The sequence below is a fragment of the Fusarium solani genome, assembly GCF_023522795.1.
Source record: "Fusarium solani strain SB1 chromosome Unknown bctg00000000, whole genome shotgun sequence".
Lineage (NCBI taxonomy): Eukaryota > Fungi > Ascomycota > Sordariomycetes > Hypocreales > Nectriaceae > Fusarium > Fusarium solani.
The window spans coordinates 2,378,897-2,391,063 of NW_027072157.1; the positions used below are offsets into that span (position 1 = coordinate 2,378,897).

The 12,167-nt window shown below is 54.1% G+C and overlaps 5 protein-coding genes across 5 annotated transcripts; 3 read left to right on the forward strand and 2 right to left on the reverse strand.

Annotated features, from left to right (window-relative positions):
• Nucleotides 1-1,313: 1,313 nt before the first annotated feature.
• On the forward strand, nucleotides 1,314-2,571 carry MRS44_000744 (uncharacterized protein; the record flags this gene model as incomplete). Its single annotated transcript, XM_046267490.2, has 2 exons — nucleotides 1,314-1,761; nucleotides 1,823-2,571. The coding sequence occupies 2 exons, from the start codon at nucleotides 1,314-1,316 to the stop codon at nucleotides 2,569-2,571; spliced, it is 1,197 nt and encodes a 398-aa protein (XP_046138640.2).
• A 735-nt stretch (nucleotides 2,572-3,306) lies between these two features.
• On the reverse strand, nucleotides 3,307-4,083 carry MRS44_000745 (uncharacterized protein; the record flags this gene model as incomplete). The annotated part of the gene is made up of 4 exons (XM_046274979.2): nucleotides 3,307-3,464; nucleotides 3,542-3,825; nucleotides 3,878-3,926; nucleotides 3,987-4,083. The coding sequence occupies 4 exons, from the start codon at nucleotides 4,081-4,083 to the stop codon at nucleotides 3,307-3,309; spliced, it is 588 nt and encodes a 195-aa protein (XP_046138641.1).
• Nucleotides 4,084-4,617: 534 nt separating this feature from the next.
• MRS44_000746 (uncharacterized protein) lies at nucleotides 4,618-5,638 on the forward strand (the record flags this gene model as incomplete). Its single annotated transcript, XM_065624175.1, has 3 exons — nucleotides 4,618-4,663; nucleotides 4,721-5,237; nucleotides 5,311-5,638. 3 exons carry the CDS (start codon nucleotides 4,618-4,620, stop codon nucleotides 5,636-5,638), a joined length of 891 nt encoding a protein of 296 aa, XP_065479886.1.
• A 66-nt stretch (nucleotides 5,639-5,704) lies between these two features.
• MRS44_000747 (uncharacterized protein) lies at nucleotides 5,705-7,743 on the reverse strand (the record flags this gene model as incomplete). Its single annotated transcript, XM_065624176.1, has 3 exons — nucleotides 5,705-7,284; nucleotides 7,333-7,399; nucleotides 7,462-7,743. 3 exons carry the CDS (start codon nucleotides 7,741-7,743, stop codon nucleotides 5,705-5,707), a joined length of 1,929 nt encoding a protein of 642 aa, XP_065479887.1.
• A 3,460-nt stretch (nucleotides 7,744-11,203) lies between these two features.
• Nucleotides 11,204-12,045, forward strand: MRS44_000748 (uncharacterized protein; the record flags this gene model as incomplete). The annotated part of the gene is made up of 5 exons (XM_065624177.1): nucleotides 11,204-11,223; nucleotides 11,277-11,395; nucleotides 11,437-11,578; nucleotides 11,663-11,898; nucleotides 11,951-12,045. The coding sequence occupies 5 exons, from the start codon at nucleotides 11,204-11,206 to the stop codon at nucleotides 12,043-12,045; spliced, it is 612 nt and encodes a 203-aa protein (XP_065479888.1).
• Between the last annotated feature and the right edge of the window lie 122 nt (nucleotides 12,046-12,167).

Below are 12,167 nucleotides of genomic sequence, written 5' to 3' on the forward strand. Positions count from 1 at the left end.
GCACACACTGTCTAGATAAAACGCTCGTCAGAAAAAAAGATGCGCATGGCTGCAGGTGTTACATGTTTGCACATTTGATAATTCCCGCTCACTCTCACAGGTTTTTCTCCACTTCCATGTCAGATCCAACAAAAATCCATGGATCCTTTTCATTCCCATTCCTCGTCAGTCATCCGAGAACAGGCTCATTCAGCGCCTAGTGCTTACCGATACACTCCGGTACTTGTGGTTCAAGAATCCAAGGGCTCTGGTCCTCCCTCCAGGGTCCGCGCAACCCCCCAAGCCTTCTTGCTGGGCTTATTTTGCATCTCAGCTGAGGGATGGGCTGTGTTTTTTCCGCATCTTGATGAGACGGTGAGAGATGACCCAAAGCCTCGTTGTGAATCGGGCATTGCGTTGGCCAGATATCTTGACCGCGTAGCATTGACACGACATGTTGCAAACCCATCTGCGTTTCAGAGTTGATGCATTAGACAGACGGCGGATACATGCCATGCTGTAGCTGCCCGTTGCTTTGCTCCCGTTGATGAGCGACATGCAACTAGGAACCCACCATTGTCTGGTGTCCGTTGCTGGTGAGTCGCCGTGATTGCTGTAATCGGCTTGACGGCCTGTTGGTGGTACTGTACCCTTGCCCCGAGGTACCTGGTTGTACATTCCGCGGTGGTGCCTCGTACAGGGTCTTACTTGCCGGGCTGAAGACGCCTGGGCTTGCCTGGGCTGGGCCACCTCACGCTTGACCTCTATCTGGATGGTTGCTTCGGGGGAAGGAGGGATGGAGTGTGGTGCAAGCCCAGCCCAGTAGCCCAGCCAGCCCAGCCAGCCCAGCCAGCCTGGCTTGCCGCAGCAAGGTCACATTGGCCCCGGCACCCCAGTCAGCCCAGTCAAGCACAACCAAGCACAGTCCATCCCATCCCAGCCCGTAAGGCCCTCGCTCGCTCTCACTCTCACTCTTTCTTGTCTTTGTTTCCTCTCCTTCGCCTTTTTCGTCTTACATCGATCACCGACAAACACCAATTCTCCCATCCGTGGTGATCTTCCATTTCGCTGTCCCCTGGGACTAACAGTCCCATCCTCTGGACCTGCAGTAACACCAATAAACCACCACGAGAACGAGTTCACGATCACGACGACGAATCCTGGAGTTGAGCCTCATCCCTGGCCGAGGCGTGTTGGGCTTTTAAGCGAGCGGAGCGTACGATTCTTTGGGCGACAAGGCCGAGCCGTCAAACTGTGTGAAAGAGTTTTCACATTAGAAGGATAGCCGTTTCGAAACTCGACATTCGCTCGACTTGATCGACAACAGACTCAAGATGGAGGCAGTGACAGAGACCCGTATCAAGGATGACGCCAAAGAATTGGCTGAAGAGCCCAGTGGTGGTGATTCAGGTGATAACTTGGGGGGAGCGCCCGGCCAAGAAAGCGGAACTGCGACCACTGGCACAGCAGCTGCTGCAACAGAGACTACCAAGACAGACAAGGAGGGCATGCCGGGGACCAATTCAGGACAGGATCAAGACGGCGGCTTAGGGGGCAGTGGCGGTGGCCAGTCGACAACATACGTCGAATTCCCCAGGGGCAATAACTACGTTCCCGTCTATTACATGAGTGAAGGCACCGCCGCCATCAAGTACAGCACCAACGACATCGTTCTGAAGAACATTTACTGGCAAACAACCGGCTCAGGTGGCAATAAAATTGCCAATGCCGCTTACAAGTCGGGGGATGACAACCCTGAATTAACCAAGGGGTTTCAGAAAGGTGTGTTGCTTTGACTATGCTATCATGTGTGTTTTTATTTGCTAATTTATATTTCTTCAAGTCACCGACGATCAACTTACACTCTTGCTCGATGAAGCCATCCTGAAGGGGTACTTTGACAAGACCATGGAGATTCTGGTTGACTGGGAGTCCGAAGACAAAAAGTTTACTGGCAACACTCGTTCGCTCTACTTCAGTGTCAGTAACAAATCCCAAACCGACACAACGTTGCAGGAGAAAATAGTAGCCTCGGCTAGTAGCGAGGTATCCCTCGAGACGACAACCGCGGCGACAGCTACCTCCTCTGCTTCAGCGACAGATTCTGCCTCGAGCTCTGGTGGAGGTGGAGGTGGACTATCCACTGGTGCAAAGGCAGGTATTGCTGTGGGTGCTGTCATTGGTGGTCTCTTGATCATTGGTGCATTGGCCTTCTTCCTCCTTCGCCGACGTCGTCGCAGCAAGCAGCTCGGCGAGGACTACACCTCTCAGCAAGCGTACACTGTGGACAAGGAGACTCACGGCCGTGCTACCGATTCACCCAACTCCCCCTACTCGGATGAGAACCAAGTTCAGCCCGTCGCACTCCAGAACATCAGCCACGATCACGAGGAGCAGACGGCCCGCGGAACTCCTACACCGAACAACCTCCCTCGCACATCCACGGGTTCCCGCAACGCCCCTACGCCCCAGGGCATGTCATCCAATGTGGCTCACCTGGTTGAGGATGGCATGACGGCCGAGGAGATTCGCAGGCTGGAGGAAGAGGAACGAGAGCTGGACGACGAGATCGAGCGTGCTGCAAGACGGTAGTGCCGCTTCGCTTTGCTTCGCCTGGGCAAGGCCGTTTGTTGCCTGTCGACCAGAGAAGTCGAGGGGCATCATGTTTCTGCGCGTCATTGGGCTTGGAGTTCTGGATCGTCACTTTTATCATTCCCTTCACTATCGCTTGTCGGGTCGGCCATTCGTGTACCCTGCTTGATTCGTTCGTCGTCGTCGTCGTCGTAGCGTTGCCACACGTACCTCGCCCGCTTGGCCGAGGTGCCCCTGCATGGCTAGCTGGTTATGTGTTTGGAGAAATACCATGGATGTTCTGCGAGATGATGAAGGGTAAAAAAATCTATCAGCTCGTTTGGATGTATATTGATGTAGCGTTAAGAAGTATGGACTCGAGTTATGAGGGTAATATTACACACTTTGGATTCACTAATTTCGTCTAGCCTACCTATCAAATAGTGGCATTCAGACTTGTTCCTTTCAAAACGTCTATAGGCTTTCTCATACAGAATATGGAAGTAATGAATAATTGATTGTATAGTCGTACATATTTTGCCTATCCCTAGGCGCCGAAACCATAGAAATCTTGCCCGTAAAACCGCAACCCGATATTGATGACACCTCATTCCCTTACTCTACAAATTGGATGGCCCAATGACCCTGCTCCTGGACAACAAAACACATCTCCCGTCTTCTTCTGAGCACCCCCATTGAAAGGTTAAAAATAGAAGAAGGTTGCCTTGGGGGCTCCCAGCGTGTGCTGATATCTGATCAGCTGCGCGAGAACCAGTTGCTAACCATGTTGCTCGCGATGCTGCCTGCCAGGTTGCTGGTGCCAAAGGCGCTGCCGGCGAGGTTGGAGGCGTTGCTGAACTTGTCGCAGCGGGAGAAGGCGAGGGTGTTCATGATGGTAAGGACAAGAGCGATGACTAGAGGGAGAGTTAGCAGGATAATTCTGGGACAAGGTGAAGCTATCCGGAGCTTCGATAGGGAGGATCAAACGTACTGACGAGCGGCAGCCACATAAAGGACAGCGACACAAGCGCCAGGATGGCCATGATGACCCAGAGCATGGGCTGCAGGTACAGGGCGAGCCAGAAGAAGCGGCTGTCGGTGGCGTTGACCACCTTTGTGCCGGGCTCGCTGCTCTCAAACACCCACTGCGAGTCTCCCGTCTGGGGGTCGACCTCGTTCCACCACCGGAGACCGACGAGGCGGCGGCCCGCAATGTTCTTGATGTAGTAGAAGTCGGCGGCGAGGAGGAGGATGGTGATGATGAAGATCATGATCCTGAGAGGTGTCAGTGTCTTTGCAGGTTTGTAGGGACTTGGTGTAGACGCACATGCTATCTGTCAACAAGAGACCACCTAGAAAGTAGACCAGGATGCTCGCTGCGTTTGAGCATGGTTAGCGATTGCGCCTTTGAAAGCTGTCGCCAGAGAAACACTCACCTATCCGGAAAGCGAGAAACGTCAGGAGCGTGATGGGATGCGCGCTGAGGCGCCAGCTGAGAGAGCCCGCCGCGGGCTGCGGTTGCGTGGCATCCATGTTTCAACGATTGTTCTGTGCGAAATTCGGCGACGGGAGAAGAGAGCGCTTCGTATGCGCGAGGCGATTCGGGCTCGTTCGTCTCTCGATGCGTGTGTGTCGTGGGTAGCGATTAAAGTGGTTGAGTTGAAGCTACCTGTTCATCCCCCGTAAGCTGTGGCCTTGAGCCGCGCAACGGTTGGTCCTTAGTAAAGGGATGATGGTCGGGAACCCCTGTCTGACACGGCCCGTTGCGGAAGGCGGTCGAACACGGCATAATTCCACAACGGGAAGCACCCAGGTACCCTCGGCCCTTGATGAACTGCCGGCGGGCGGACGTCATGAGCTCGTGCGGGTCCAGCTTCGGCGTATAAGCCGTATCCGAGTCGGCATTCAACCTTCTCCTCTTCGGCGTCTTGGTGTTTGACGCTGAGTAGTAGTTGTTATAAACAGCCCAACGCCGACGCATATAATCTATCCAGGCTTTGTAGCCCATCACTGGGAAACGACCTTCCAAATCACATCCTAATCAGAGGCCCCAAAAAGACCGTCACCATGGCCGCGCGATCTGCTTCCATCATCCGCCGCTCATTGCTATATGGTACTTTACTTTTGAACCCTTCAATTCTTTGAAACTGTCACTGACTATCCTCTCTAGTTCCAGGCTCATCTCAAAAGATGCTCACAAAGTCCCTAGGCATGCACTCAGATAACGTCACATATGACTTGGAAGACTCCGTTACCCCCTCCCTCAAAGACACTGCCCGGAACCAGCTGAGGGACCACATCTCAGGCCTCGACGCCCGGCCCTCCGGAATTTCAGAGCTTGCCATCCGAATAAATGCTGTGTCCACTCCATTCGCACTGTCCGACCTGACTGCCCTCGCCCCTCTCCGCCATGTTGATGCTGTCGTGGTTCCCAAGGTCAACTCGGCTGCTGATTTGACCTTTGTAACCGACGTTCTCCGACACGTTGCCCCGGAGCGTCACGCACCCGATGCAGAGAATCCCATCAAGATCCTCGCCCTCATTGAGTCGGCACGCTCCGTCATGAATCTCTCCGAAATCTGCAAAGCGTCCCCTTACTTGAGCGGCTTCATCTTTGCCGCTGAGGACTTTGCCCTTGATTTGTCCATAACCCGAACACCCTCTTTGACCGAATTCCTATACGCCAGGTCCGCCATTGTCACTGCTGCCCGCGCTGCTGAGCTCCCAAGCGCCATTGATCTTGTCTGCACATCCTACAAGGGAGAACAAGGTCTCAGGAACACTCGAGGAGGAATGCGCTGGAGGCAAGGCCATGGGCTTCAACGGCAAGCAATGCATTCATCCCACTCAGGTCGAAGTGGCTCAGCGCATGTTTGCTCCTGACCAGCAGGAAGTCGAGTGGGCTGTTAGGGTGTCAATTGCTGATGCAAAGGCCTCTACCTCCGGAAGAGGTGCATGGACGCTTGATGGTAAGATGATCGATGTTCCTGTTGTGGGGAAAGCCAACGCCGTCATCGCCAAGGCAGAGCGATGCGGTATCGATGTCGAGGGCTTGCGGACGAAATGGAAGGACCAGGAGCCTGAATAAGGAGAGTCAGTTAGCCACCTCTATACATGTATCGCCTCTCAAAGTGTCGAGTTCATGATTCTAGCCCTAGAACCGGTTTGGCCTCCAAAATGAAAGCATTTCGGCTTCTGCTTCTGCGCAGTCTTCGTCCGTGGCAGTCCTTCCCAAGAAACGCCTTGGTGCATTAAGAGGATTATCCCAGTGCACAAACGAGCCCTGACGTCCTTGACCACTGGGCTCCCTTTGCCGGAGAGGGGGTTGCGAATTCCTCGAAACTGGCCTTGTTATCTCACTGGCCTCGAAATTATCACCACCCATAGCGACCCCATAGGGATCTTGTGGTCCATCCCATCTCTCCATTACCTCATTTTCGATTCTTTCGATGAACTCCATCATGGTTTCTTCTTCATTATATTGTCGGAACACTCCGGGGCCTTTCTCATTGGGGAGGAATTCGTCTTGTTCATAGGTCAGGGGCCCCGGCCTGGCTAGATGCGGTGTTGGGATAGGCGTGAGGGTGGAAACCCTATGATGGAGAGATTCTGGGTACCGGGTGCCAAAATCTGATAGAGGTGCTGGTGTGTCTTGGTACCTCTGCCAGCCATAGTGCCTTGGATGCCCCGTGGCATGTTCCCAAGACTGAGGTGTCGAAAGTCGCTGTGGCAAGGGTTGAACGGAAGGATGGTCTTTCCAGAGACTTGAATCCGGGCCAATGCCAAGGTCAAGGCCTCGGTTGGCGCTGCGGATATAGTGATGACCTCCTTCTAATGTTTCAGAAATGGACTCGGGGCGTTTTTCAAAGTTTGAAACTTTGTCAGCTTGTGTAGGAACTGGACAAGTAGGGGCCTGATGTCCTTTGCCATCTGTTGCCTGATCCCCTGAGTCAAGACAGTGGGATGTCTCGGATGTATTTAGGTTGTCAGCTCCAACTCGATCGGGGTCTCCGCTAAGCATCGAAGGATCCTTTGATTGCTGTTCCGAAGTCAAAGGATTTGTTGACAGTGATGTCCCAGCTGCTGTACTTTGGTGACTGTGATCCGCTGTCACTGGGGGCGGTTGGTTTGGTCTTTCTGATCTCTCAATCCCAGGGCTAACCATCACTCCTCTGTCTTCGTATGATGCGCGCCTGTGTGGATACGATTTTGAGATCTCGGCAGGATCTGACGTGTGGTCATTGGGGTTAGGGACAGTGGATGGCTGTTTTCGGCTATGCCCAAGTCGAGACAGAAATTCTGTGCCGCTAAAAACTCCTGTATTAATGAGCTCTTCGGGCACACGTTCAGGTGTTTTAGAGCCCCGGACAGACACTGCCTGGTTTGCCGATCCTGAGCGGCCCCGTTGAGGTAGAGATGAGCTTTTGCCTGGCATGGAGCCATGGCAACTCTCGGAACTGATGCCGCGATATCCAGATTCCCACGAGCTGTTCTGTGATGTGGGCCTTGCCTCTTGCGGTTGAGTTGCTAGTCTCCTACTTCCCACGCTCCTTGAAGTTATGGTGCTCAGAGCTGGGGTTGATTGGCGGGAGCTCGAGGGATGCACGAGATGCCTCTCGAAGCCGTTCCTATTCCCTTCTTGTCGGATCTCTTTACTATTCCTGGCACTATGTCCCTTTGCCGGCTCTTCTGGCTTCTCCAAGAAACGCATTTCGTTGAACCTGAGGTCTCCAACTGCATCATAGTAAGTAAAGGAGATCCAACACGGGCAGAGCTACACACGTTCTCTTCCAGCATCGGCAGAACTTCGAACATTCGAGGACATACCGGCTCGAAGCTCAGGATCCAACTAAGATATGGCACGTTAGCGTCGTTCCCAGTTTGCGTTCCCTGTTAATAGATATGGCATACAGTGATCCTAGAGGTTCCGAGAAAACTTGATGTAAAGTTGTCCATGACGTCTCGGCTCGAACGAAGTCGAGATTTCTTTGCCCGAGTCTGTTTTCTCGCCCCTTTCGCTTCGCCTTTAGCTGCTCGCGCTCTTCCGTCATCTCGTTTCCTCGAATCATAACGATCAGGTCGGGTTTTGTGCCTAGGCCGTCTTTCAAAAGCAAAGTCACCGGAAGTGAAGTTGGGGGATTGTTGACGCTCTGGTGACCGATGTCTCTTTCTGTTTTCCTTATCAGACCCCATCGCCACGGATTCTTCGTATCCCCTGTTGAATAGATGTCATTGTCAAATCTTTCGGGACTTCTGGCAATCGGCTGGTCTCGATCAAAGCGCCGTTCTCTTTGTTGGCGATTATGCAAAGGGATGGGTGCAATGGGAAGATTATAAGGACGCCAACCTAACGAGCGACTGCGATCGAGATCTTGGTTGAAACTATCTTGGTGATTGACGGCCGCATCTTGGGGCGATGTTTGATTCAGCCAAGAACGAACAGGACCAAATTCATCGGAGCCGGCCTCTGGGACATTTTGCGCAAAGCCCCTGGCGGTGCTGTGTTGGTCTTCATGCCATGCACTTGGATGGCCGCGGTCTCGATGATAACTCATTCAGGTCGTCTCAGTCAAAAAAGGAGGGGATCGAGGATACATAAATCAAAGGCCTTTGGGGAATACCCAGAAAAAAGGATCAGGAGTGCATCGTGAGAGTTGCTCATCACAAATCTTGAGCGACCTGAGCAGCTGTCATGGTGCAAGGTTGCTCTTGCTACCGCTTGCATCGCTAGGGATAGAAAAGAGAAACCTGGGCAGGACTGCTCCTAGGTAGGTAGGCAAAAAGGCAGGAAAGACCGTTTATCGGTCTTGAATTCGAGAGCACCTCTTTCCTCATTACTTGGATGCCTATCTGCCAATGGAAGGCTGTCCTGAGAAAATACAGAAGGACGTGACAGGGAGGTGCACCTTCCCTTTAGACGCTCTCCTGTCCCCACTGACTGTACCTGACTGACGGCTAAAGTTTCGATTGAATTGCATCGAAGCATCATCAATCGCCTCAAACATCAAGAAACAAGTTTTTCGCCTTCCTTTCTTTCTACCCAGGTGGCTGGCACCTTTGTCGCAAGTTGGAAATTGCGGGCATGTTGCGTCTCTTTACGAGTCCTTCGCTTTTCAGGATCCTCACCGACAGCAGGTTCCGCATGGTTGCGATTGAATGCCCTGTCGCAAGTCATGTTTCACCTGCAATTCTCCCAGGCATGCGTTTCGTATACTCGGCATGAATACCTGGCATGGAAGAATACCCATGCCATCGGTTTCAACTCGAATCAGCCGACAATGCGTAAAGTTTCAATCTCCGTTGGGCCAAGCGATGAATGGTCCCTGAGATGGAGATGGACCGACACGGGTATTTGTCTTGGCGTCGAGTAGGGGGCCAGATCAACCGGCTAAGGCGCTGCCAAGGTAGCATCGCATCAACGCTTAATCTGGCGTTTCAACGCGCTGCATCTGCCAGCACAACCGTTGACACGGATTTCGCTTACGAGTCTCTAATTCGTCCTGAACTTGGTTCTTTGCAGATTTCCGCGACAAGACACCAAACCGGAGCGGTGGGCAATGCGGAATCGCGGGGACTGCGGTGGGTTGTGAGGCCCCATCTTTCCATCCCGTCTCCAGAAAGCACAATACGAAGGAGCGCGAGACTACCCCTTGGCACACGCGTGTTTCATGCGATGGTTACGAGTCGGAGTCATCGGGGCTCGGGGGTGGCTTGCATTCGGTTTACCGCCAAGCTGATGGTTTCCACGTCGTCGAAAGATGTCGGGACGCAATACAATTCCAGAGTCCGGATACTGCTGGTTTATTCAAGCATGGCCCATACTTGCAGCATACCCTTGCCTCGATCTCCCCTCCCTCCTGCTGCGGCCTTCCCGGCTTCTCGAACGATCTACAAAACGGAACAATCGATGGCAACGATGGTTCGCAGACGTGTCGTTCTATTTATTCCCCGTCTCGGCTTGTTGGACGGTGCCGCCGCCCCTGAATCAATGCCCTCCACCACCAGGTGGAAGAGGGGTAGCACGTGTTTGAGATAGGTCTCTGGCGAAGCGGGGCTCGAAACAAGATGGTGAAAGGAGCACCAGCATACGAACAGGGCGGCACGCTCAAGGTCAGGCACGGGGTGCGTGGCATCTTTGCGGCATAGGGCAGCATGAGGGGGAGATTCGTCGTTGCAACAAGCAGGTCTTGGGTATCAATTCTTGGATGGATTGCGGCCAATTGGCTGCATGTGGCAGGTTTCCAATGTCTCTCATTCACATTGTCCATGGCGCAGGCCGGTGTCTTGTCCCGATATAAGCTACCTACCAAAAGCGCAAGGAGCAAGGACCGGGATGCTGGGGCATGTGGGTTGAGGGGGCTATGCGAGCAACGAATGGAATTGGCGTAGAATGATGAGAAGGGGCAAGATCATCGGGCAGTTATGCTTGGCCTAGGGGCACAGAGCTATTTGAGCTAGCCGCGGTGCTTGGCTTTTGCGTGGAGAGGCTGCTGCCAGGATGTGGAGGGGGGCCGTCGTCATCACAGACCCGCATGAGCGTCCTCTCATGCCCTTGGACGCCAGTGTCTGCCCCCCTCGCCACGGTGAGGTTGGTGGGCATTGCGTTCCCCCTGTGCTTGCCGTGCGTGCTTGCTTCTTCCGCCTAAAGCTTGTTTGGAAGAAGGGCCCTGGGTCCCTGCCAGTGCCAGACGCAGACGACGAAACGTCCATCCATGGCCCATGCCCATGGCACCCCGGCCTGTCGCGGTGACGGTTCACCCAGCACTGCCTCCACGGATGAGCCCACCGGAAGATCGACGGGAGGAGGAGACTGGACCTGAGCTATAAAGGATGGCGGAAATGAAGCGAGCGAGCGAGTGAGCGCCATCCATCTGCATGTGCTGCTTGACATTGGGCTCGCCTGCTAAGACCAAGACCAACTAATCCAAGCCCAGCCCAGAGTTGAGTCTAGAGACAGGCAGACGACAAGATACCCCTGGCCGGCATCGTCATTCAACGCCGGTACCGATCCGGACTACAGATACAACGTGCCTAACCTTGCCTCGCTGCAGGGTGCATACATAACCTCCACGGTCACGCTCCGCCCGCGCCCTCAAAGACCCCTCTCGTCCTTTTGTCTGTCCTGTCGTCTAAGCTACTGCGTCCGCACCATCTTCCCGTCTTTGGAGCTCCACTCTCATCTTTCTCCCTGAACTTCAAATCCGTCCACGTTTACCTGTCAGCTATCTCGATAATTAGCGCACGAGTCCAGCTGCTCCGGTGCAAGATCGAGTGCGCCTTTGACAGAGCTGTCAGTATTCATACCTGCTTGAGGCAATATAGGTATGTCCTCTCGCTCTCCGCAGCTTCCTATCCTTCTGCCCTGTCTGCGACTGTGATTGCGATTGCGCCGCCTGCGAATGTAAGCGCGCGCTTCCAGTCGAGGCCACGCGTGGTTTGCCAGCAACATGTCCTTTTCCATGGCCGTGACGGCAGAGTCTGTCTAGCTATCTACCTCTCTTTGATAAAGACGAAGATGCGCAACTCTGATTCTCAGCCTCACGGTCTTGCGACGCCTTGCTGATGAACCGCCGAATGCCTGAGAACCGAACCGTTGCCGTTCTTTGAACCACAACTAACACTTGGACAGACTCAAGACCCCACGATATCCATCATGTCGAAGCTTTTCATCGGGTTTGTCAAATCACCATGTGAGCGGTTATCGCATTGTGCTGACCCAAGATAAGTGGCCTAGCATGGCACACTGAGGAGGCTACTCTTCGTCAGAAGTTCGAGGAGTTTGGCCCCGTCGAGGAAGCTGTATGTGACTCCGTTCCTTTCTTCTCCCGCTGGCAAGGCACTCCTGGTTCTGCATTCTCTTGTGGCTCTGGTGCGAGTGCTCGCTAGAGTACGAAGCGGCTTCTAACAATGGACACGGAAAGGTTGTGGTCAAGGACCGCGATACCGGCCGCAGCCGCGGCTTTGGATTTGTGCGATACACCCAGGAGGGAGACGCCCAGAAAGCCATCGCCACCATGAACAACGTCGAGTACGAGTCACTCTATTTCCTCTTTCCGATGGCAGATTCGCTGTGGTCGATCGCCTGTTAGCAGTGAGGTCTAACATGTACTAGGTTTGACGGACGAACGATTCGAGTTGACAAGGCATCCGACAACGGCCCCCGAGGCGGATTCGGTAGAGGCGGCGGCGGCGGCTTTGGACGAGGCTTCGGAGGGCCTATGCCGTACGGCATGGCTCCCCCTGGACCCGGCTACCAAGTCCCACCCCCGAACATGTACGCTCCGATGCCGTATGGCCGTGGTTACCCTCCGCCGCAGCAGCAGCAGGCTTACGGCACGCCTCCCCAAGGTATGCTTCAGTGATGACGGCTCCAGGCTGCCCAAGGCTAATTTCTTTACAGGATTCGTGGCGCCGCAGTTTGGATACCCCGACCCATCTCAGCAGCAGCTCCCTCCTCAGCCCCAGCAACCTCCCCAGGGCGGACGAGGCTATTAGTCGACTGTAGCTAGAGGCGCATCAGGACTGGGCCACGGAGGCCGTTCAGGGGGTAGGAGAGACATGGCGAGGGTCAATGATTTCGACGAGTTTCGGCACCTGGGCTTTGCGAATCCTTTGTA